The 23,021-nt window shown below is 44.8% G+C and overlaps 1 protein-coding gene across 2 annotated transcripts; it reads right to left on the bottom strand.

The window, feature by feature from the left end:
* Window positions 1-20: 20 nt before the first annotated feature.
* On the bottom strand, window positions 21-21,057 carry SFT2D2 (SFT2 domain containing 2). 2 transcript variants are annotated; one of them, XM_004002746.6, is made up of 8 exons: window positions 20,938-21,057; window positions 14,910-14,996; window positions 14,574-14,659; window positions 11,801-11,882; window positions 9,580-9,615; window positions 9,434-9,492; window positions 7,499-7,528; window positions 21-5,686 (listed from the first exon to the last, which is right to left on the bottom strand). In XM_004002746.6, the coding sequence occupies exons 1-8, from the start codon at window positions 20,998-21,000 to the stop codon at window positions 5,647-5,649; spliced, it is 483 nt and encodes a 160-aa protein (XP_004002795.1). In that variant the 5' UTR covers window positions 21,001-21,057; the 3' UTR covers window positions 21-5,646. The 2 variants fall into 2 exon arrangements, with proteins under 2 accessions (XP_004002795.1, XP_042085155.1); XM_042229221.2 differs by lacking the exon at window positions 9,580-9,615.
* Window positions 21,058-23,021: the final 1,964 nt, after the last annotated feature.

Genomic DNA, 23,021 nt, shown 5'->3' with positions numbered 1-23,021 from the left:
GAATAAGAGACAGCACAAGATTTATTAAAGATCATAATGCTCTCATTTATTAGCGAAAAAAAAAGTTTTGTGATATTTGGGGGGAAAACAGCTTGCTTAACAGTAAAATTCTTTCTCTTTGAAAGGAGTTAGTAAAAAGAAAACAATATTCATTGTATGAAATAGGATCTCAAGGTAGGAAAAACAACACACAATATATTTTTGATATAAAAATTTAGGTATGCCATCAGCAGCATTCAAAATTAGCTGAGTATCTATACAATTATAAAAATTGAATTTTTAACAAAGTGTCTTAAAAGCTTATCATATTAGAACAGGCACAATGTTCTGTAGGCATATAAATTCCCCACAGGCTTTTAAAAATCTGTCATCTCAACTGCGCAATCAGAATGTACAAAGCAGCAAAAGATCATAGTTCAGAGGTTTTAATTGTTTTTCCTTGTTCAAAGTGGCTAAGTCAAGCAAATATATTGAAAAAGGCAAAGAAAGCACTTTTCATAGCATTAAGACCACAAAATTGCATGTAAACTATGGTTCTCCTTTAAGACACTAAAGAAGTATAAGGTTCATCTGTACTTAAGGTGCATTAACCTCTTCTTACAGTTTGGAAGTTCAACAGGCAGAAAGCAACATTCTACCCAGTTTGAGTCTCCATTTGGTCTCAAAGGATGGCTCCCACGGATCCACAATGATATTATATCCAGGCAGCCATTTATATCAGGGAATTTTTGCCTATGCTATGTCTATTTTTTGGTGCTATTTATTAAGTGTAATGACCACCGTAGCAATTATACTCCAATAAAAAAATGTAGTGACATTGTTCTGAATATACACATCAGTAGTTTGTTTATTACAATGCTATGGATTGACCTTTCACTTCAAATAGCCATGCTCCTCCTGCCTAGTGAACATACTCTTCCCTGCTTTCAGTTCATTCCATCTATAGAAAATGCTTTGTATATTTTCAAGCTCATCATCAGTTTATCAGCTCCAGCTAAAAAAGAACATAATTTTATTCAGTCAGTTTACATCAGCAAAGGCACTGATGGTTCCTGGGCTCTGCTCCCAAGCTCTGTAGCAAAATCTGTGCTTTGTGAAGTGCTTTGTGAAGCCAAGGGGCAGAAATCTGAGCCATCAACCTCAAAGCATAAGTGTACCAGGGCCTTAGGAGTGTTATCAAGGCATTTAGGGTAGAACTAGATAACTGAAAAGTGGGACTAAATACCCCAACTAAACTGGGCAACTACACCGCATAGCACCCTTCACTTGACCAAAAACCCTCAACATCTCAGAGTTCATAAAATTATAAAGAGAAGGTACTTTAAAGTCACATGATTTAACTTTCCAACTTCTTAAATAAAAATTGGTTAAAAAAAAATGTAGACTTTTAAATGTAAATTCTTTTGTTAATCTTTTCAAGAGCTACACACATATAAATCTGTATTTAACATCAGGTGAAAGTCTATTCACTCTTTTAAAAATGCTAACTGCAAGGAAACTACTGCATATCTAAAAACTTAAGTCTTGGATTTTAAAATCAAAAGAATGATGCCTACTATCTAGCAAAATGACTTTATAAACCTTAAACACTGATTTTGTTGTTTTTATTTGCTTAAAATGAAGTTTAAGGATGGGTTGTGAACTCTGAAGTATCTGTAATTCTGCAGCTGACTCTAGTCAGAAGCCATCTGAGGAAAGAGATGAGAAAACAAGCCTTGTATAGGCAACCCCATACAAAAAGAATACCGAAGTCACAGGGCTGCAGTTTCATTTTCTAATTCATTCCGCCAAGTCTCATCACATGTGTTGTAACACATGTCACTCTGATGGAGATACCAAAAGCAGAAGCAGCCAAACCAGTGCCCCCACACCATTTTTTTTTTTAAGGTATGACCCTCTTCTTAATTATCTTTCCTACTGGAAGTATCCAAAAGTAATTTTAGATCCATTTCATGATTATATTTTTTGCTTCTGAGCATATACTGATTAGGGTAGCACTCAGGTGGATAATCCACAATCACCACACAGGAGTGATTCACAGAAGCTCCAAGCACTGATAATGAGGCCAATGAGAATGCTCAGCCAGATGAGTGTTTTGCTCCTTCCCAGAGACAAGACAGTGTGTGAAAGGGAAAGAGGAAACCTTAGGCCAGGTCTCAGCAGCCCATAGCCATGGGCACAGGCACGCAGAGAAGTTGGAGAGCCAGAGGCCACCCTCAACACATCAGGCAAAAGTAAAGAACTCTGAGACAGGAGATGGGAGGCAATGAGTTAGTAAACAAGCTAGCCCAGCATCAGACAAGCAGTTTCTAAGGGGCAGGGACACCTAAGAAGCCAGGCCTCCAGGACTGGAGAGCAGTGCTGCTCCCAGCACAGGGGTCACAGGCCAACACAGCCAAGGAAGAGGGTTCAGGCCAGACTCCCACCCAGCTGCCGGAAGCACCGCCTTGAACAAACACATTTCTTGTCTACAAAAGAGCCACCTCAATGGCTCCCTTCATTCCAAAATGCAAAGATCTAACCCAGCAATGAACAGGTAAGGTGGGAGGCAGAGGGGCAGGGAAACAGACCATGAACAGCCACAGGATCTAAAACCCTAACTCTCCACTCCTTGTCTCATCCATGGGTTGCTTTTAACCGGCACTGTGGCTTGGTAACAGATTTCAGTACATTTGAACTGGGCACCTACAATCTGGCAGACAAAAACAAGTAGGGAAGCAACCAAAAGGTAAGGCAGCAGAAAGAAAAATGTAGGAGTCTGGGAAGATCCTGGAAGGCAAGATCACCCACGAGCTGCTAAGGTGTTGGAATGGACCTGTCTGAGCAAACTGCCCACAGGACTCAAGAGTAGACAAAGTAGGAGCTTGTAGCTAAGAACTGGCGCCCTCTGCCGGTGAGATCTGGTACAGACCCTTTACCCTTTCTGAGGCTGTTTCTTCTCTAATAATAGAGACAAGACTGCCAGTCTATGGTAACTCTAGTATCCTTGCCTGGAATATCCTATGGACAGACAGGCCTGGTGAGCTACAGTACATAGGGTCGCAAAGAGCCAGACACAACCCAGCGACTAGCATACACTGCTAGTCTAGCAAAGTTATTGTGAATATTCAGTGAGATGTTGCATGGTGATGTCTACAGTGCCAGACACAATCTACAAAATACATTTTTTTAGATAAGTTAATGACCAGAGACATTCACCCTGTCACCTTCAATGGTCATCCATTACTGTCAGGCTTAAATATAATACCCACCTTTTACTGAGATATTTACCTATGCTGGGCCCCCTGCTAAGCACTTGACATATTTTTCATTGACATCCTGCAATGATCCAGCAGCAATTATCCCCATTATTTTTAAACAGATGAGCAACATGAGGACCAGAGGTTAAGGAGCTTGTTCAACTTGACACTAGCATGTGATTGAGCCACAACTCACCCAGACCTGTTTAACTTCATAGCCCACATTAACCACCACTACATCATACAGGCCAGGTGACCTCGTAACCTCATGTCTCACAAAGTCCAAGTCTAGCCTCTGAAAAAGGTACAGAGGGGTCAGCCACAGAGATCCTGTGGCTGTTTGTGGCCCTCAGGCTAATTGAAGCTTACAGTGAGACCAGGTTAGTTTCACATTAGCTTTAAAGAGAAGAAACAATGAAGACTCCTGACTTCCTTCTGGCCCCATTCAGGGCCCTTCTGAGACCTGAGCAGTCTCCTGGAAGCACCTGGCATGTGAAGGTAACCAGATGGTAGTATATACTTTCCACTTCTAACTGAAGGTGTATTAGGGGTCTCAGCAAAAGACAGGATGCCCTTAACAGCCTAGAACGGACCCAGTAACATTGGTTCCTCACTCTGGCACCATCAGGCCTGTTCATACCTTCCCCAGATCAGAAGAAAAGCCTTGCCAGTCTGAGGTCTCAGCTACCTCAGAAAAAAGAATTCAGCAATTAGCAAACAAGGAGACAAAAGGTGGAACACTGCGTTTGGTTTGGAGGCTCCCAGAGCAAGAGCCTGAGTGGACAGGCCAGACCTGGAAGAAGAAAAGAAAGGCAAACCCAAATAGACTGGCTTTGAAGGAGACTTTGGAGGCCCTGCAACGCCAAGAGCTCTGATGATCAATACAGGACATTCTGATGGTCATGCAGCAAGGAGGGGCAAACGGACACAAAAGAACTGATGAAGAGGCCACAGATCCAGGAGGAAGCTTCCCACAGGGAGACTAAGCAGGAGAAGATACCGTGATGTAGAGGACTGGGGCCAGAAAAGGAACAAGCTTGCTGAGGAAAACGGGGAAAATAGTTACAGGAGATATCACCAGAGCCACATCCAGAAATGCAGGTTACAAAGGGGACTGAAGCGGGGGCACCCAGGCTCAGGACTCAGTTCTGCCATCAACTCTGATTTTGGGTAGATCTAGTAACTTCTCTGAGCCTTGATTTTTTCAGACTGCCGAGTAGGTTAACAATCTCTGCTTCATCACAAGGCTCTTACCAGGACTAGACAAGATCAGGGACACGAAAGCAGTCTGTCTGTGATCAGGCTTCAGGCTGTGATGCGGCCATTTTGCAGCCCCCGGTGTCTTCTCCCACTGTTTTCAGCACAGGCTCCAGTGCAAAACACTGGGACTGTTTAAAGGTCACTGGGTAGGCATGCCTACTTTCTGCTGGCGCCATGGTTGGGCTTTTCTTCCCACCTACTCTCCCCTGGCCCCATTCCAGGGCAGAATGGAAAATAAAATCGGTTTAAAAGCAAACATTTACAAATAATGGTGGTGGGGGCGGAACACAGCAGAGAGCAGCATGGTTTTCCACCTCCTACTGGCTCCTGTCCAAAAGGAAACACTAGTATTTACTGCTGCAGCTTTGTTCTCTTTCAATCTGGTTCCAGGAGGTCAAGAGTAAAGATACATTGGGGTGGGAGAAAGAAAGAAATGAAAACCCAAGAAGAGTTATAAGCATTAGAAAATACATTCCCACCCAACACTGTAAAGCAACTATACTCCAATTTAAAAAAAAAAGGAAAGAAAATACATTCCATAGTCAGGTGTGGAATCAGAAGAGAGCTGTTCAGGTTTAAAAACAACACACATCATCAGAAAGTGCTTTTCTACTTCATTCCACAGCCAGGTTCTTCACAGGCTCATGTTCAAATGTCAGGATGGCAGCTTGTTCCTGGACACCAGAGCAGAAGTCTATCCATGTTGTATGAGGCAGGCGTGACACACTGAGGGACAAATCTACAAAGCCCCGTTGATTCCCAAACTCTATCCCTTCCTGTTGCACCTGAGTATCCAATAGCGCCATCTGTCACCAACTGGGAATCACTGGCTCCCAAGGCTTATCTGCTGCTGTTAACAAGGTTTTTACCCATAAAAACTTAGTGGAACACCATCCAAAGGTATATGAGGAAGATTCCACTCTGTCATATATAGAACCCATTTCTTGTATCATGTGGCAGACATTTGGGTTTGGGAACACACAGTTGCCTCCAAAAGCAATCCTCAAAGGTTCAAAATGCAAGCCACGTGTTGCTTGCAAGATCAAAGGCACATGTCTGTGAGATAGAGGTTTAGAAGATATTTACAACACGGTCCACCCATATCCATCCACGGTGTTTTCCAGAGCTTTGCAAACGTGGCTGTGTGTTATGCAAGACACACAGTAAAACACTTCTTTACAGCGTCCCTGGGAAAAAAAAAAAAAAACACAAAGAAAAACAGGAGATCATCACCTCAAAGCTTCCTGGAAATGGTAAAGGCCCTCCTTGAGATTTCCTGGGCACTCAGAGTAGCATGCTGGAGAGCAGGATGCACCTAGACTATGAGGTCAGACCTACATGGCATCAACTTCAGCTTCAACATCTATTAGCAAAGTTACTGGGCAAGTTACTTGCCTTATTTGAATTTCAAATTCTTCATCTGTAAAAGGGCATGTTCCCACCAATCCTACTGACCAGTTTGGGGATTAATGCACTGAACAGAGGAGGTATTTAATAAACAATAGCTATCTTGACAATCGGAGGAAAAAATAGGAAGAAAGCAGAAATTTTCTGAAACCAAAAAATTAGTCAGGACTGTGTACTTTAATATCAACCAGAAGCACAGAATGCACTAAAACCATTAAATGAAATAGGCACTAGGGCCTTTCTTCCTTCTAAGTAGATGGCAGAAACTTGTTAAGAGACAGCGTGCAGTTCCCTAGCACATGCAGCTCTCCATGAGGACTGAGCGCTTGTGACCCCGCTGTATGAGCCCTAACTCAGGCACTGACTCCTTGGAATTCAGTGCAGAGCATGCCAGAAAAGAGTGGGGGCTCAGCAAATCACTATGATCTCCAAGCAGGCATGTCCACCCCACCTCCACATCTAAGACTTCCAACCCAAGCTCTGTTCTCTGGGTTCTCAGCTGCACTTGTGCTAAGGACGCTAGAGTCACCTGAGGGAGGGAGCATGAGAGAACGCATTCACATGAACAGACACTGTACTTTACTATCAAGATAATTCTAGGACTGCATTTCTTAAGATATGCTCCACACTGAAGTTCCAGCAGATCCATGAAAAACTGTTTTATGACCAAGTAAGATCCCTCATGGCAGCCCACAATATACACAACATATTAAAGGCCCTGGAAAATCTATTCACACAGCCTTTAACACAGTGAGCTGGTTACCTTCCTGTCTAATCAGTCACTCCCCAGCATCTTCTGGTCACTGTCAGACAGAGGCTTGGAAGGCGATGAAACTTCAGCCTGTTCTTCCTCATTCCCAGCTCTCCCACACTTCTCATCTCATAACACAGTTAAGGAAAAGCCCCTTTTTAGTTAACAGGTTATAAAAGAATGGACATTAAAGAGTGACATGAGAACAGGGTCAGAGATAGAGATCACTGCAAGTGCTAATTTAAGGAGGTCTTGAGGTCAGAAGCTCAGAGTGAGAAGGGGTGAAACTATTCTTAGTTATCATGAGTCCTTTCAGGCCAAGGTGGGGTCAAGTGAGTTGCCCAAGGTCACACTGCCAATTAGGAAACTGCAGTCCTCCAGGGTTCTGGCCCTGCTTACTTCCCTTTATGAATTCTTTTCTGAAATGTTCCATCAGTGGGATAGAGCAAGAAAACAAGCATGAACCTTCCATGCTTTGCTCAGTGATCATTAAGGTGATAATCACCTTTAAGAAAATATCCACAAAGCTACAGGTTAAGAAAGTGATAAGGAATCTATCTATCTATCTATCTATCTCAGCAGAATGTTCCCAGCATCAGGAATTGGTAGACCTGGGTCAATGACCATCACTGGTTGTATTATAGGTGGGGCTGGGGATGAGCTTACAAATGTATAAAATCATAAAACAGATGTATAACATCTGCCTATTTGCCTCAAGGATTTTTGGTAAACATATAATAGCATGAGCTCTATAAAACCACCCTAAACTAAAAGGACCTACGCAAACATATCCTCATCCCCAAATAATTGATGCTACAGTCCTAAGGAGAGTCAGTCTTACCTTGCAAATGGTATGTAGGAAAGACTGTACCTACAATGAAAAACAAACAAAAGATCTGATCAGATGAAGTGAGAGGAAGGTTACACAGTGAACTGGGCTTCTGAGCATCTGCATTATGTGAAGGGTGCATGAACACACACACACCTATATACACACATACACACACACAAGCACACACACACACACACACTGTGTCATGTGTATAACAGGGAAGCAAGTATCATCTGTAATCAAAGTTGGAGGGCAAAAGGCCCATGTGGTGACAACTGTCACCTCAGCCTCACAGGGTTAATCTTTAACCAAATGAGCCAGCAACATCACCTACAACACACAGATTCCAGGTATCCTAGAAGCCCTATTCTTAAAGAACACTAAATAAGATCCAGATCAGCTGTCCCCTAATATTTTACAAATCCTCAACAGAATGTACCTTCTACCCAACTGGGATAAATTTTCTGTTCTGTGCCTATTAATTGCAAAAGAAGTGAAAAGAGAATAGGTAAAGGTGGGGAAACACACTACCAACTGCTCTATGGATGAAAGTATAAGCAAGCTATGATTCTTTTTTTTTTTTTAAACTATGATTCTTTAAGAACCCAAGCCCACAGATTTCCTGGTGGTCTCAGTTAACTCAGCCCCTTCCTCAGGAGGGAACCACACAGGGAAGAAGCTGGCCACACCCTAAAAGACCAGGCCTGGGTGTCAGGCAGGCTGGAAGTCAATCAGCCCTAAGAAGGCATATATAGTTGGAACACATCAGCATTGTAACAGGGCCATTTGCTTCTGCCCATATGAATGCCAAACTTTTCAAAACTGGCTTCATAATCAGTCGATAAGCAAAGAAAGGCATGTGCATGTGAGGACTGGTTTCTGCCTCCAGAAGAAAACCAAAATATAAACATAAGCCATTATACCAGGCCCTTTCAATACATAACACACTGTGCGTGTCATATTAAAATCAGGCCATCCTTCTCTGATTCTGACACTCACTATGTACAGAAGCTCACTTACTTGGAACAGAATAAATTCCAAAGGGACTTTTGAAAGTACATTTATTCAAAAGTCCAAATTACTAAAAGGAAGAATGGATGTTAAGCATGCAGTCTCAAGACTGAGTTCTATCAAATAAGATGACACTTGATCCCTGGAAGTTTTAAAACTTTCAGTCCTCCTTTCTTTGCATTAGAGCCAACATTTTTTTCCCACAGTAGATCTAGTCATGTTTTTATGAAACTGTCCTGGCCGCTATCATCCTTTGATAAACTGTGGACATATTACGGAAATGTCTCAGGAGCTGTTGTCTCCATTCGTCCCTGGGCAGGTGTGAAATGGCCATGAACCTACAGAACCATCCTTGGTTTTGAGTGATAGTGTCTCCCGTGGTCCTTTCTCTATGCTTGGGCTCTGGGCCACCATTCTCTGGCCGTGCTACAGCCCACAGCCACGAGGTTTTCCATTTCATCAGTCACTGTTCCTGGACAGTGACACTTTCTGTCCTTCTGTTAAACGATTCATCCAACCACAAATATACCACTCATGATTTTTTTTGCCAGTTTCCCTTCTCTTTAATGTCTATTTGACTCACAGCCTCTTTTGACCAGCCCCTACAATACTTCATTGTCCTTGTCCTTACTGGACATGAATGGTTGAATAATGTTAGCAACATCTCAAAACCAACCCTAAGCCCAGCAAAAATGCCGCAGTGGGCAAATAGCCTCCCATGACCACTCAAAACCACTAATGCCACCTATTGGCAGTGGGCTGAGTTGACAGGTTTTGGCTCTACAGTGTACTTGACTTGCATCATTAAGGATTTTTAAATTGAAAAGCTTCTGTTTTCCTAATCCTCCTACCCAAATCATGTGGGATTTTATCTCCTTCAGCTGCATTAGTCAGAAACTGATGTGGGAGGGGACGGCTGAAAAGGTTACTTACCACGTCAGGGCCAGAGACTGCAAAATGCAGAAGATGAGAGCAAGCCCTTTGTTGTGCCACTAGAAGAAAAATGATACGGTTACAAGAATGTGCATGACAAGAGGCACACACCAAAAAGGTTAAGGAAAATTAAAAGCAACACTTACCCAAAAGGCAGAACACAGGGTAAGTGCAAAACATAACTAAAGAGAGAATGGAAACGTTGATTAACATAGTGACAATGACAGCAACGGGGAAAGAGCTGGAAAGACATCATTCTTGACAAACTTACAACAGCACATCAAACTGCAGTAATCAGATTCTGTGATTATCACAGCAACCAAATGCATCCATTATTTCAAAGCATCTAAGCTACCTCATAGGACTTCCCTGGTGGCTCAGAGGTTAAAGCGTCTGCCTCCAATGCGGGAGACCCAGATTCGATCCCTGGGTTGGGAAGATCCCTTGGAGAAGGAAATGGTAACCCACTCCAGTATTCTTGCCTGGAGAATCCCATGGATGGAGAAGCCTGGTAGGCTACAGTCCATGGGATCGCAAAGAGCTGGACACGACTGAGCGACTTCACTTCACTTCACTTCAAGCTACCTCAGAACCCATGTTTTGGCAGAAGAGTTCAAATGAAACTGTCAATAACGATTCATGCAGATTAAAAAGAAAAGGAGGATCCTCTTCTACTTTCAAACTTTCTCAAAATCTCTGCCCAGCAAATACAAGCACATTTCTGGTCTACCCATCCATCCATCTTTCCATTCAAATGTGCCAAAATAGGTTTAACGCACACTTCTTTATAGTCTCTGGAGTAAAAAGGGCATGCAAGGACAAAGGTTAACATGAGATGTCACTCTCAGAGCCCATGAGTCAGTTATCTGTTTGTACCTATTTACACCGAACACTTTCCCCGAGTCCTTTCTATTCTTTTTTCCTGGCTGCGCCACACAGCTTGTGGGATCTTAGTTCCCTGACCAGGGACTGCACTCAAGCCACGACTGCACTCAAGCCACGAGAGTGAAAGCACAAAGCCTTAACCCCTGGACACCCCTGCATCCTTTCTTAGAAAGCTCTTTCTGCAAGAGACTTCTTCAGCTCATCTACTTCCAGGGCTGGCCAAGAACAATTAATCCAGCTGTCAGTCACACTTGTCCTCTCTATCCTGCTGTATCAGTAATTGCTCAATAAATATGATGGAAATAAACTGGTGTCCAGCATTGTACCCGATGCTCTGAAAGAACACAAGATAGTTGCAATGGACTTTTACCTATCTGAACAAATGAGATGTACACAAAACTAAAAAGAGAAGTATATGGATCAAGTTACAATACTGTAATATGATAATTATAACAGAAGTCCAGAGAATATGGTCTGGAATGATGGGATGGCCCAAGGGAACGAAATGGCCAAGGAAGAGAGAGGCATTCCCCATTAGGGACAGAAAGACAGGACAAGACTTAAGGCACTGTGGTGACCAGTAGGGAACAGGGGTGCTGAGCCAGAGGGAGACCAGACCCACCGCAGGAAAACTGATAAAAACAAACAGGATTCCAAAGTCAGATAATGACAAGGAGAAAAAGAGACCATGTTAAACTGGATACCCACTCTAGAGAATGAACCCTGTGTGCCTGAAGAATGCCCTCCAAGCTCTGCTTGTATGTGGCATCACCTGTTACCAGGAGGATGTCACAGCTCTCATTACCACATGCCTGCATGCATGCTATGTCGCTTCAGTCACGTCCAACTCTTTGTGACTCTATGGGCTGTTGCCCACCAGGCTCCTCTGTCCATGGGATTCTCCAGGTAAGAATACTGGAGTGGGTTGCCATGCCCTACTCCAGGGGATCTTCCCAACCCAGGGATAAAACTCACATCTCATGTCTCCTGCATTGGCAGGCAGGTTCTTTACTCCAAGCGCTGCCTGGGAAGCCCATTACCACATGAGTTTTGCTAAACTGACAAGCAACACCTTCTGGGAAGTCTTTATAGAACTGGCAATACCTTAATACCAACTAAAACACAAGTCAGAGGGAAGAGAAAAATATTAGATAAAGAATGCTCCTGGGACTTCCCTGGTAGTCCTGTGGTTAAGACTCCTCACCCTCATTGCAAGGGGCCCAGGTTCAATCCCTGATGGGGGAACTAGATCCTGCATGCCATAACTAAGACCCGGCACAGCCAAATAAATAAATAAAAATAAATTTTAAAAAAGGGATCCCCTCTTCTGCCACAGTGGGTGCAGACAGTGAGTTGTAAGTGAAGATGAAAGAGAAAAGGGTAGAAGTCTATAGATTTAAGAGGAAAAAAACCTCCAAACAGCAGAAACAAAAACTCCTATTTTAAACAGGTAACTTCCGTTACCTGACAGGCAGACCTTACCAGCACCATGATAGTTGCAATCAAACGTGTAGGCTCAAACATTCGCTTCAGCTGTGTCATTGGTCCCATGAGGAAGACAGTGCTAAGAAGCAAACACAGACAAGCCATTCAGACCAGAACAAAACCACACTGGGGACACCAAGGTGCCTCCTCATCGCCTGCTCCAGCTCACCTGTGGCAATGCGAGCAGGAACAGTGACCAACACTTGGAAAGCTCTGTGCCAGGCACTGCGCTCAGGGCCTTTGTGCCTTATTCTTACTCAGTCCATTAACAATTTATGAAGTGATCACAGAACAGTTACCATACTTATTTTGCAGATGAAGAAACTTAAATCCAGAAGTACCTGTTACTTATCCAAGGCCATCCAACTGGAAAATGGTAGAGGGAGGCTGCAGATGCATGTAGGCCTGACTCCAGAACTACCCCCAAAACCACTAGGCTAGAGGACCTCTCTCTTACAGGTGCTGCCTTGGCCTGCTTAACAACCTACCCATGGAGACAAAAAGACTCAGGTAATTGAAAAAAGAAAAAACATATCTTACAGGCTTAGGTAGTTTATAAGTAGAGAATTCCATTTTCTTTCATAATCTCCAGAGAGTAATTCTAATGATGATAGTAGTAGCATCCATGATGTGCGGACTATTTGCTAAATGCTAGATATCACATACATGATTCCATTCCATCCTCTCAACTACTCTGGCAGTTAGGTATTATTACACTTGTTTTGGAGTTGAGAAAATCAAGTTCAGAAAGGTTAATTTACTTATCTAAGATCACACAACTAGGCACTTAAACAAGCGGCATCCCAGCCCACATGGAGTGGGGTGCCATGGCCTTCTCCGATCTATTGGATTACCAAGCTCCAAAGGATAGGTTCAGCATGTCTTCTGCAGGGATGAAATTTGAGAGGTGGCTAATAAGAAAGAGTAAACACAAATGAATCAGACATGCCTAACAAAGCAAGAGCCAGGGCCAGCTGTAAGTCACGCTTCCCGACTCCTCTGACAGAAATGCCACAAGAAGCATCGCTCTAGGAGTAGCTGGTTATAGTCAGTGTTTAACACAAGCCAACCAGCAGATAACATGAGCTACTAAGTGTTCTGTAAAAAAAAAAAAAAGCTAAATAAATCTACTTCTCTTTGAAGTGCCATTAAGTTTCCACTTGAATTCAAGGCTGCCAGATTGAGTGTTTGAGCTGAGTGCACTCTTAAGCCTACACTGAACAAGAAGCAAAAGCCAAAGGTAGCTTTCAAAATTAAATGCAGTACATATACAAAAATATAAAAGATTACAGGTAAAGTCACAAAATCCTAGACACATGCTGAAATAATTCACTCCCTTTATTATCTCCCCAAGCAATGCCATGAAGGGTCAGTTCCATTAGGATCTATTAAACAGTTCTTTTGGACTAACACATCTGTTCAATCTAGACTCTACATTATAACCTACAGTGCCTACCCAAAGCAAAACTCCCCAAAAGTTAGTCTTTGAGAGAGCTTTAGAGCAAGATTAGACATCTCCAAGGTCCAGCATTATACTTTCATAAGAATTAATAAATGAAGCTTCACGAAGGTGTCCAGTGCATTATACTTAATCATTTGGTTAACATTTCCAGCCAGAAAAAGACCTAAATTGGGGGACATGTAGAGACAAATAAGACAGAAGTGCAGCCCTTGTCAAGTGGTTTACACACCTGCAACAAGTCAGTGTAATAAAATGCTATCTGTGTTGTCACATAAATATATATGGGACAGACAGAGCCCATTTTAAAGGAGGAGGTCAGTGATTCTGAAGGGGAAAATGGAATTAAGAGAAGTTTCATAGAAGAGGTGACTTTTGAGTCGGGTATTGACAAATAAGCATGTACCCATCAAATAGGGGGTACACATGGGCCAGGACCCCAGGCAGAGAAACAGTTCCAGCAAAGAACAAAAACATTTGGGGGAAATGCAAGTTGAGCCTGGTTGAGGAGGAGGGCTGGGTCTGTCCCACATGCATGCTGAGGGGTTTGGACTTCACCTGTTGAAAGGGAATGGGGGCCCACTAAGGGGGTAACTTGGGCTACAAAATGAGTGATCCACAGTTCTGTGGAAAATGGCCTGGCGAGGGGTCCATAAAAGAGGCAGGGAAGCCCAACAGGAAACTCACACATTCTTCAGAGGAGCAGTGATAGATGCCAGCACTCCGAGCAGCTCAAAGAGCACCTTCTCCACAGAAAGTCCTCTTGGCTCCCAAAATCGAGTCAGATCAGCTCAGCCCGCCTGCCCCTCTCCCAGGCATCACTCTCTCCATATCCTGTATGTCTGTCTGCCTGGCCAACCAGTGAGGATCCAAACCCTGTTTGTCTATGAATCCTCTGAGCCCAGCACAAGGTGGGAGCAGGTAAATCACTCAGCGAGGGGCAGAGCAGTAAGACTAGAGCAATGGAGAAGGTGGTGTTGGAGACGGTGGAGTTGTAAATCTCGAAGAAGTCATTCAACTGCTCCGCGCCATGTAAAATTACAGTGGCAATTTTTACAAGTGGTTCTTGCCTCCTCCCCAGGGTACTTCAAAGATGAACTAAGATGTAAATACATGCTGAAGTTAAAAATACACGTGTGTATCTATAGAAGGGTAGGATATAAAAGTGATGTGTTTTAACAACTTCGTTACTCTCCAAATCCTTATAATTACTGAAGCATCCTCCTTCACCTCCCTCTAAACACAATCGACATCCATTTCCCCATCTAATAATTAGCTAAGGTTAGATTTTAAAAAAAACAAAACTGTTACCTCCCAAGAGATGCGATGTTACCAAAGGTATAAAACACTGCGAAGAGATATAGTCCCTTCCTGGGCACCCAGAGCAAGAGAGTTCCCTGTAAGACAAGGCACAGAGCATTTGCACAGGAGGAACCCCTTCTCCACAGCCACAGAACCAGGAGTTCACAGAGGAACCTGTTCCCTCCCCGCACCCCTCAGCTCCCTCTCCACCTCTGTTACCTACCTCCCCCTCCTCTTATCCATGCATTTCAGTGAAAAACAAAAGAGAAAAGGAGGTTGATGAAAGTAGAAAGAGGAGAGAAGAAAGGCAGGGGGAAAGACTGGAAGAGGGGAGAGAGGTCTTACCAGAAGTGAGCAGAGAATTCCTGCAGCAAAACAAGCAATGAAGCCTTTTATTCTGGTGCCCGAGCTTAATGAAGTTGCCTCAACAACCTAAAATAGTTTAAAAAAAAATAAAAAAAACTAATTACATACATGTGTATGCATATTTAATCACCAAAACAAAGGATACACATAATTAAATTTACACTTTGTACTGAGGAAGGCAGGAACACGGACCCCTAATTGGTTATGTCTACAACAGCCCTCATGAGTCACTGAATCCAGCTCCTTATCCATCCCATGAAACTCGTCTCCTGTAGCTAATTAGAGGCTACCAACTTCTGGCTGAATATCTGCAGAGGTGAAAACTCTCTGCCTTAAGCACAATGCCCTTCACAAACAGAAAGGCAAGGCTGCAGAAGCCCTTACGGCAGCCCAAGCAAGATGAGGACACCCGGAAAGGCATGAGCTCTGCCTGCAGAGGCCCAGAAAAGGGGAAGAGACGGGGGGGCACTCAGGCAGCGGGGTCCATGGGGCACCATCTCCTAATTCAACCAGTCAAGTTTTGCCACTCACTGCTTTTGCTGGCCCTTCCAGGACCCAGGAGGAGTCTGACTCTCATCCTAATTAGGATTCTTATCCAAGTCTATTCACTCTTAGTAAAAACTGTTCTTCAAGGTGCTGGCATCAGCCAAGCCACCCTCATGTGAGACGGCTCCTAGTTAATTAATGACTGTCTTACTCATCCCTCTCTGCCACCACGACTGATCCTTCCCAACAGCAAAGTTCAGAAGGGGCCAAGATTTACAGAAAAACTCTGCTAAAACAAGGGAGCCTATGAGTAGCTCTTGAGGCTATTTTCCCCCATGTCAAAGATGACAGTCAGGTGTCTGCACCAGAGACATGAGGCCTGTTCACCTCATGCACTGGCCACAGCTGTTCCAAGCTGCACAGATAGCTGCCAGGGAGACCAAAGGCCTTTCCTCCAGCCCAGCTGAGGCAGGGCAGCCAGGCCCCACGTATATTCATTCACTCAGGCCTCACCTCAAGCGGACAGCACAGTCTCCAACAGGCCATGCGGTAAGAGCTTACAGACTCCACATCCCCTCAGCTAATGGAAGAAGGTAGTGCAGTAGAGGCTGCGAAAGTCACTAGATGGGCACCGCCTTGACTGCTCCCAGCTTAGGAGCCTGTTCTCAACCCTGTCTCCAAACTTCCTGTCAAACCAGAAGCCAGAAGAACAGGACCAGAGGCTCCACCAGGCATGGCTAGCTTTGCTACAGCACAGCTTCCTCTCCACTCACAAGAAAAGTATTTAGGGCAGCTTATCAAAAGAGGCTCTCCTGTCCCATCTATTCACACATATTGAAAGTGGGCTCATGAAAACCCCTCACACACACGCGCGCATGTATACAAACACATAAAGAGCACCTGCAGACACACATGGCCACAGAATGTACAAATGGCACCATCAGAGATGATGACGTGCAAGGGGAGCAGGGAGTCCAGAGCTGACAGCGGAGCCACCTCATTCACACTCTCCCCCGAAATGAGCCTTGTGATGGTCTGTTACCAGGCTTTACTGGCATCCCAGAAAATCGGGTTAGACCCTTTGTCAACCTCCTACCAAGGACAGAGGGAAAAAATCAAAAGCTACCACTCTTGCTACTCATGCAAGCACCAACGAAGGTGCTTGTCAAGGTGGAAAAAGGAACAGAGCTACATGAGAAAAAAAAAAAAACAGTGTGGTAGCGAGATTGGAGGAGAAGGCGATGGCACCCCACTCCAGAACCCTTGCCTGGAAAATCCTATGGGCGGAGGCACCTGGTGGGCTGCAGTCCACGAGGCCACGAAGAGTCGGACACGACTGAGCGACTTCACTTTCACTTTTCACTTTCATGCATTGAAGGAAATGGCAACCCACTCCAGTGTTCTTGCCTGGAGAATCCCAGGGACAGGGGAGCCTGGTGGGCTGCTGTCTCTGGGGTCACACAGAGTCGGACACGACTGAAGCGACTTAGCAGCAGCAGCAGCGAGACTGGATAGGATTGCTTGGCATCTACAGATCATTTTAAGAGTCATCTGTTTTTTTTAAGAAGATAAGCCACAAAATATCAATCTAATATGGCCTTGGCATTTTAAGTACAAAATAGTCTCAAAAGGATGATGAGATGCCAGCTCTTGTAAAAATTAAAATCATTTGTTATAGGAAGTAGTTCTGGTTTCTGCCTTCGGAAAGGAAAGCAATACGTTTGTTCTACACGTCTCTCAAGCTGACTACCATCCAAACGTCACCCTATTTGCCAAAACAGGGGAGAGGGCCATAATTTTTCATCCATGTAATGACAAGTTCTTTCACACCCATGCTTGGTCACAGGCCAGAGGAAGCTGTGGCAGTTGCTCCACTTCCAACTAGACCCAGCGAAAATGAAACACTTCTTTTTGTCAGTTTGTGAAGATCAACCGTGTGGATACAAAATAACTCCCTCAATTCACGGTTTCTAGAAACTGCTAGTGCACTTTTTGGAAATTAGAGTAGTTGGAATAGCACCTGGATAGAAGCTGTAGGCCAACAGCTCCCAGGCTTCTGACGTAGTTATGCACAAAGGTCCCTTTGACTCTAGGATGTGGAGAGAAGAGGAGCTCTTGCCAAAATAAGAAAAACTGAGAATCATTCAGGAAAACAGGATTGGTAACCAGAAGAAAGTGAGAAAGGAACACTGCTTCATTCCTGTGCGATCTTCCTTGTCCCTACAATCCTGTAAAGAAAACACAAAACCTCTATTTTCAGAAAGCCCACAGAAAATGAAGGTTGAAGTTGGATTTATGAAGACCAGGTTATCAGTTAGAAAACTCATCAAGAAGCCATCTGTGACTAGACATTACCAGGCAAGTTTTATAATTCTGCAGTTTCATGCGTAGGAGAAACAGAACTAATCATACTTCTATTGTTTGCACTAAAAGAATGACATTTTTTTAAAGCACTCATTTCTGGTGACATCTGACAGCTTTTATGATTGAATGTAAACTCTTGAGAAACCTGTATGCAGGTCAGGAAGCAACAATTAGAACTGGACATTGAACAACAGAGTAGTTCCAAATAGGAAAAGGAGTACATCAAGGCTTTATATTGTCACCGTGCTTATTTAACTTATATGCAGAGTACATCATGAGAAATGCTGGGCTAGAGGAAGCACAAGACGGAATCAAGATTGTCGGGAGAAACATCAATAACCTCAGATACATAGATGACATCACTCTTATGGCAGAAAGTGAAGAAATGAAGAGCCTCTTGATGAAAGTGAAAGAGGAGAGTGAAAAAGTTGGCTTAAAGCTCAACATTCAAAAAACGAAGATCATGGCATCTGGTCCCATCACTTCATGGGAAATAGATGGGGAGACAGTGGACACAGTGGCTGACTTTATTATTCTGGGCTCCAAAATCACTGCTGATGGTGACTGCAGCCATGAAATTAAAAGACACTTGCTCCTTGGAAAGAAAGTTATGACCAAACTAGATAGCATATTCAAAAGCAGAGACATTACTTTGCCAAAAAAGGTCCATCTAGTCAAGGCTATGGTTTTTCCAGTAGTCATGTATGGATGGGAGAGCTGGACTATAAAGAAAGCTGAGCGCCGAAGAACTGATGCTTTTGAACTGTGGTGTTGGAGAAGACTCTTGAGAGTCCCTTGGACTGCAAGGAGATCCAACCAGTCCATTCTAAAGGAGATCAGTCCTGGGTGTTCATTGGAAGGACTGATGCTGAAACTGAAACTCCAATACTTTGGCCACCTGATGCAAAGAGCTGACTCATGGGAAAAGACTCTGATGCTGGGAGGGATTGGGGGCAGGAGGAGAAGGGGACAACAGAGGATGAGATGGCTGGATGGCATCACTGACTCGATGGCCATGGGTTTGGGTGGACTCCGTGAGTTGGTGATGGACAGGGAGGCCTGGCGTGCTGCGATTCATGGGGTTGCAAAGAGTCGGACACGACCGAGCAACTGAACTGAACTGAAAGAGACTTTAAGGTCACGGAGTCTAACTTCACACACACACACACACACACACACACACACACACACACACACACACACACACAGAACTTTCACCAGCATCTTCAAGCCTTAAAAGCATAGGAAATGTGAGACAAGCCAGGACCAACATTTTCAAGGTGGTCTGGACCTAATAAGTAAAAACTAAGCCAAAAACAACCCTGAGAGTGATTCAGCTAGAGGCAAAACGCTTCCTGGGAGTCGGGACTCTTCGGGACTCAGGAAGCGCCACACAGTGATGCACGTAATAAGAAATCTCACATTCAACAGAGAGGAAACTGACAGCAGTGTTTTAGAACAAGAGAGAAGCACCTCATCTTCCTAAAACAGACTTTACATGCCTGAGCTTACAACTCTTTAAAGCCCTTCATTGTATCCAACATAGGCGTTCACTATTTTAGGTAAAAAAAACTCAGCATTTATATTTTCAATCTGTACTACCATCATTCACTCTTGAGGGTCTGTCTACCACTTCATGATGATTTTCTAAATCAAAATAACTTCATAATTCCCACTCTCCCCCCAAGAATTCTCAGGAAAAGAAAACATCTCCCTTTTGAACTCCAGCTGCTTTAAAACCTTATTGACAGTCTGTGCAGCATAAAACTTAAGATAAGCATGACTGTCAACCATCTAAATTTTCTTAGGCCTAGTCTGAGGTTGGGTGTAAGGGTTCATTTTAGAAGATAGAAATCAAGAACAGGAACTAACGAAATTACTTCTGAGCCCTGACCAATTAATAAAGGCAATAGATTTAAAGAAGCCAGAGGCTGCTTTGAACTGTCCAAAAAATCTTAAACCCCAATTCCTATAACACTCAACATCTATAGTGTTACTTCTTCAAGGTGAAGATTCAGACAGCAAATTTCAGGGTTCTGAGATTTCAAGGAGGGGTGGAGGTATCAGGGTCACTCAACATAAAATCAGCAACTGCAAAACCAAGTGAAAGCAGCATGCTGAGATAACAACTAAAGACACTGATGAAAATCAGAGGAAAAACTTAGGTACTTCTTTTTACAAATGAGGAAACCAAGGCCCATGGAAAACAAAAAAAGAATAAAGAGAAATGTTATTTTGTCATCTACAAAGGGGAAAAAAAAATAACAAAAACTCAAAGCATTAGAAATAGGCAATAAACATACTGTGTAGCTCTAGAACATAGCGGGTAATATTATCCACGTTTCAGCTCGACCAAACCTTTCTAACAAACTAAACATACAAGCAGGCGGCCTCAAGAGGTTTTGGGCGTCTATGAAGTCTAAGACGTCTACGTGCAAGCAGAGAAACAAGATGTGGTCCCAAAGCTTCAGGAATTCACGGTTTTCCTGGAGACAATTTACAAGCAACCGTGTACACAAACGTCGGGTGGGCATGTCACACCCCACAACTTAAACCGAGCAATAACGCAACCGAGGGCACCAGGGCGCGGCCACAAGCCCCGTCGCGCAGTGGGCATCGAGCAGGGACCCTCACCATGGCCTAGCCCAGGCAATCTATACAAGGACTCCCTCCGCCAGGTTCTCAGAGGCCTCTGCCTAGTTCGGCGCTAAAGTCTCTTCCCTGGCCAGCAGGAACGGGGCCGCCGACGGCCACCTTTCCATTCGCAGATGTTTCTAAGTTTTGCTCCAGCGTGGCCCTCCTTCTGTCGGGGGAGGGCTTGCGGAAGGTTGAAAGGGTGAAGGACAAAAAAGCAAACAGGTGCCAACTGCCCTATGCAGAGTGCCTGGGCCCTGGCACTTGGGGTGGGAAGTGAAGGGAACGCGAAGGTCTTGATCCTGCGGGGGGTGAGAAAAAGGCAGAGCCAGAGTTGCTTTCCAAGAAACCCTAGAAGTCCAGCATGCTTTTCTCGCCAGCCAGCAACAAGAGCCGGCGGAGCTGGGGGGCGGGCTTGGTGCTCTCCGAGGCCCCCGACGGAACTTCCACCGCTGCAGGGGCGCAGCAGCCGCGGGGCAGAGGAGAGTGCTACCAGGAGGGTGGGGCGCCAAGATGCACTCACCTCGGACAGGCCGCCCCGATCCTCAGTGTCCTGCCCGCTCAGCACCTTCTTCAGCTTGTCCATGGCGAGACGGGTCCACCCGGCTGCCCCTCCAGCCGCCTGTTGCGCTGCCTAAGTCTCAGGTTCTTCCGGGTGCTGCCCCTGCCGCCGCCAACCACAGCGCGCCCCGCCCAGGTACCTGCCCACCTGGCTCCGGCCCACGCATGCGCCCAGCGAGGCCACCGCCCACAGCCCGCCTATGCCCCGCCCTCTTTCTCCGGCTGATTTTGATCAGGGAAGGAGAGGTAGGCAGGAAGAGCTGGATTTAAGCTCTACCGAGCTAGGAGAAGTTGCGGTTCTGCGTCCAGCGCTGCATTACACACTCCAAGAGGCAGCCCTCCGTTCCGGGGGCCCTCCATAGGTTCAGTTGACAAACGCGGAGTCCCTAGCACATGAAAGCCACTGCAGAAACAAGACTGACGCCTGGAACCCATCTTCATGTGTCCCACACTCCCTCTGGTGTGGGTGCAAACTTTTAAACAAATGCTGTGAGGAATCTGCATTCTTGTCCTAGTTACAGTGTAAACAAACGTTTAAAAATCACTTGAGGCCAACTGGAGTAAATTTAATAAGCTTTATGGAAAAGTTAACAAAAACACTACTGTAATTCCAACTGGAAGTGCATCCAGGAGACTGCTTTTGGCAGAAAAGAGTAGAACTTGCTTGAGGGAGTGCAATCTATATTAGATGGTGACTGCAGCCATGAAATTAAAAGACGCTTACTCCTTGGAAAGAAAGTTATGACCAACCTAGACAGCATATTAAGAAGCAGAGACATGACTTTGCCAACAAAGGTCCATCTAGTCAAGGCTATGGTTTTTCCAGTAGTCATGTATGGATGTGAAAGTAGGTCTGTGAAGAAAGCTGAGCGCCAAACCGAAGAATTGATGCTTTTGAAGTGTGGTGTTGGAGAAGACTCTAGAGAGTCCCTTGGACTGCAAGGAGATCCAACCAGTCCATCCTAAAGGAGATCAGTCCTGGGTGTTCATTGGAAGGACTGATGCTAAAGCTGAAACTCCAGTACTTTGGCCACCTCGTGGGAAGAGTTGACTCATTGGAAAAGACTGATGCTGGGAGGGCTTGGGGGCAGGAGAAGAAGGGGACAACAGAGGATGAGATGGCTGGATGGCATCACTGACTCGATGGCCATGGGTTTGGGTAGACTCCGTGAGTTGGTGATGGACAGGGAGGCCTGGTGTGCTGCGATTCATGGGGTTGCAAAGAGTCAGACATGACTGAGCAACTGAACTGAACTGAACTGAAAAAATTAGTCTCAACGTGAAAGTAGAGAGTTATTTTATTCCGTGGGAATATTAACAACTCTGAGCCTGGAAGACTGAGCATGGAAAATAGTGTCTCAGTAACCCTGAGAAAACTGTTCTGAGGAGGCAGGAAAGGGAGTCTGGCTAATACATGTTTATAACAAAGGGGTCAGGCAGTCTGAACATCAAAGATTATTTTTAAGTAGTAAGGAAAGCCAGATGTCAAGCTGAGAAATTTAGTGTTCTTCTATGTATGGGAAGATGTAAGCCTCTGAGCTCACTGAATTCATTCCTTTTACATGTACCTAAGGCAATGGCATCCCACTCCAGTACTCTTGCCTGAAAACTCCCATGGATGGAGGAGCATGATAGGCTGCAGTCCATGGGGTCGCTAAGAGTCAGACACAACTGAGCGACTTCCCTTTCATTTTCACTTTCATGCATTGGAGAAGGAAATGGCAACCCACTCCAGTGTTCTTGCCTGGAGAATCCCAGGGATGGGGGAGCCTGGTGGGCTGCCATCTATGGGGTCGCACAGAGTCGGACATGACTGAAGTGACTTAGCAGCAGCAGCAGCAGCTATCTGGGGGGCTTCCCAGGTGGCGCTAGTGGTAAAGAAATCGCCTACGGATGCTGATGACAGAAGAGATGCGGTTTGATCCCTGGGTTGGGAAGATCCCCTGGAGTGGGCATGGCAACCCACTCCAGTATTCTTGCCTGGAGAATCCCATGGACAGAGAAGCCTGGCAGGCTACAGTCCATAGGGTCACAAAGAGTCAGACA

The sequence above is a fragment of the Ovis aries genome, chromosome 1 (assembly GCF_016772045.2).
Source record: "Ovis aries strain OAR_USU_Benz2616 breed Rambouillet chromosome 1, ARS-UI_Ramb_v3.0, whole genome shotgun sequence".
Lineage (NCBI taxonomy): Eukaryota > Metazoa > Chordata > Mammalia > Artiodactyla > Bovidae > Ovis > Ovis aries.
This window is presented reverse-complemented; position numbering and strand designations above follow the sequence as displayed.

Coding starts and splice junctions, on each gene's coding strand:
- SFT2D2 (XM_004002746.6), bottom strand. CDS start 21,000: ATGGACAAGCTGAAGAAGGTGCTGAGCGGGCAGGACACTGAGGATCGG. Junction 9,616..11,800: donor TTGCAACTATCATGGTGCTG/GTAAGGTCTGCC, acceptor TTCTCTCTTTAG/TTATGTTTTGCACTTACCCT. Junction 5,687..7,498: donor TCCTACATACCATTTGCAAG/GTAAGACTGACT, acceptor TTTTTTTCCCAG/GGACGCTGTAAAGAAGTGTT.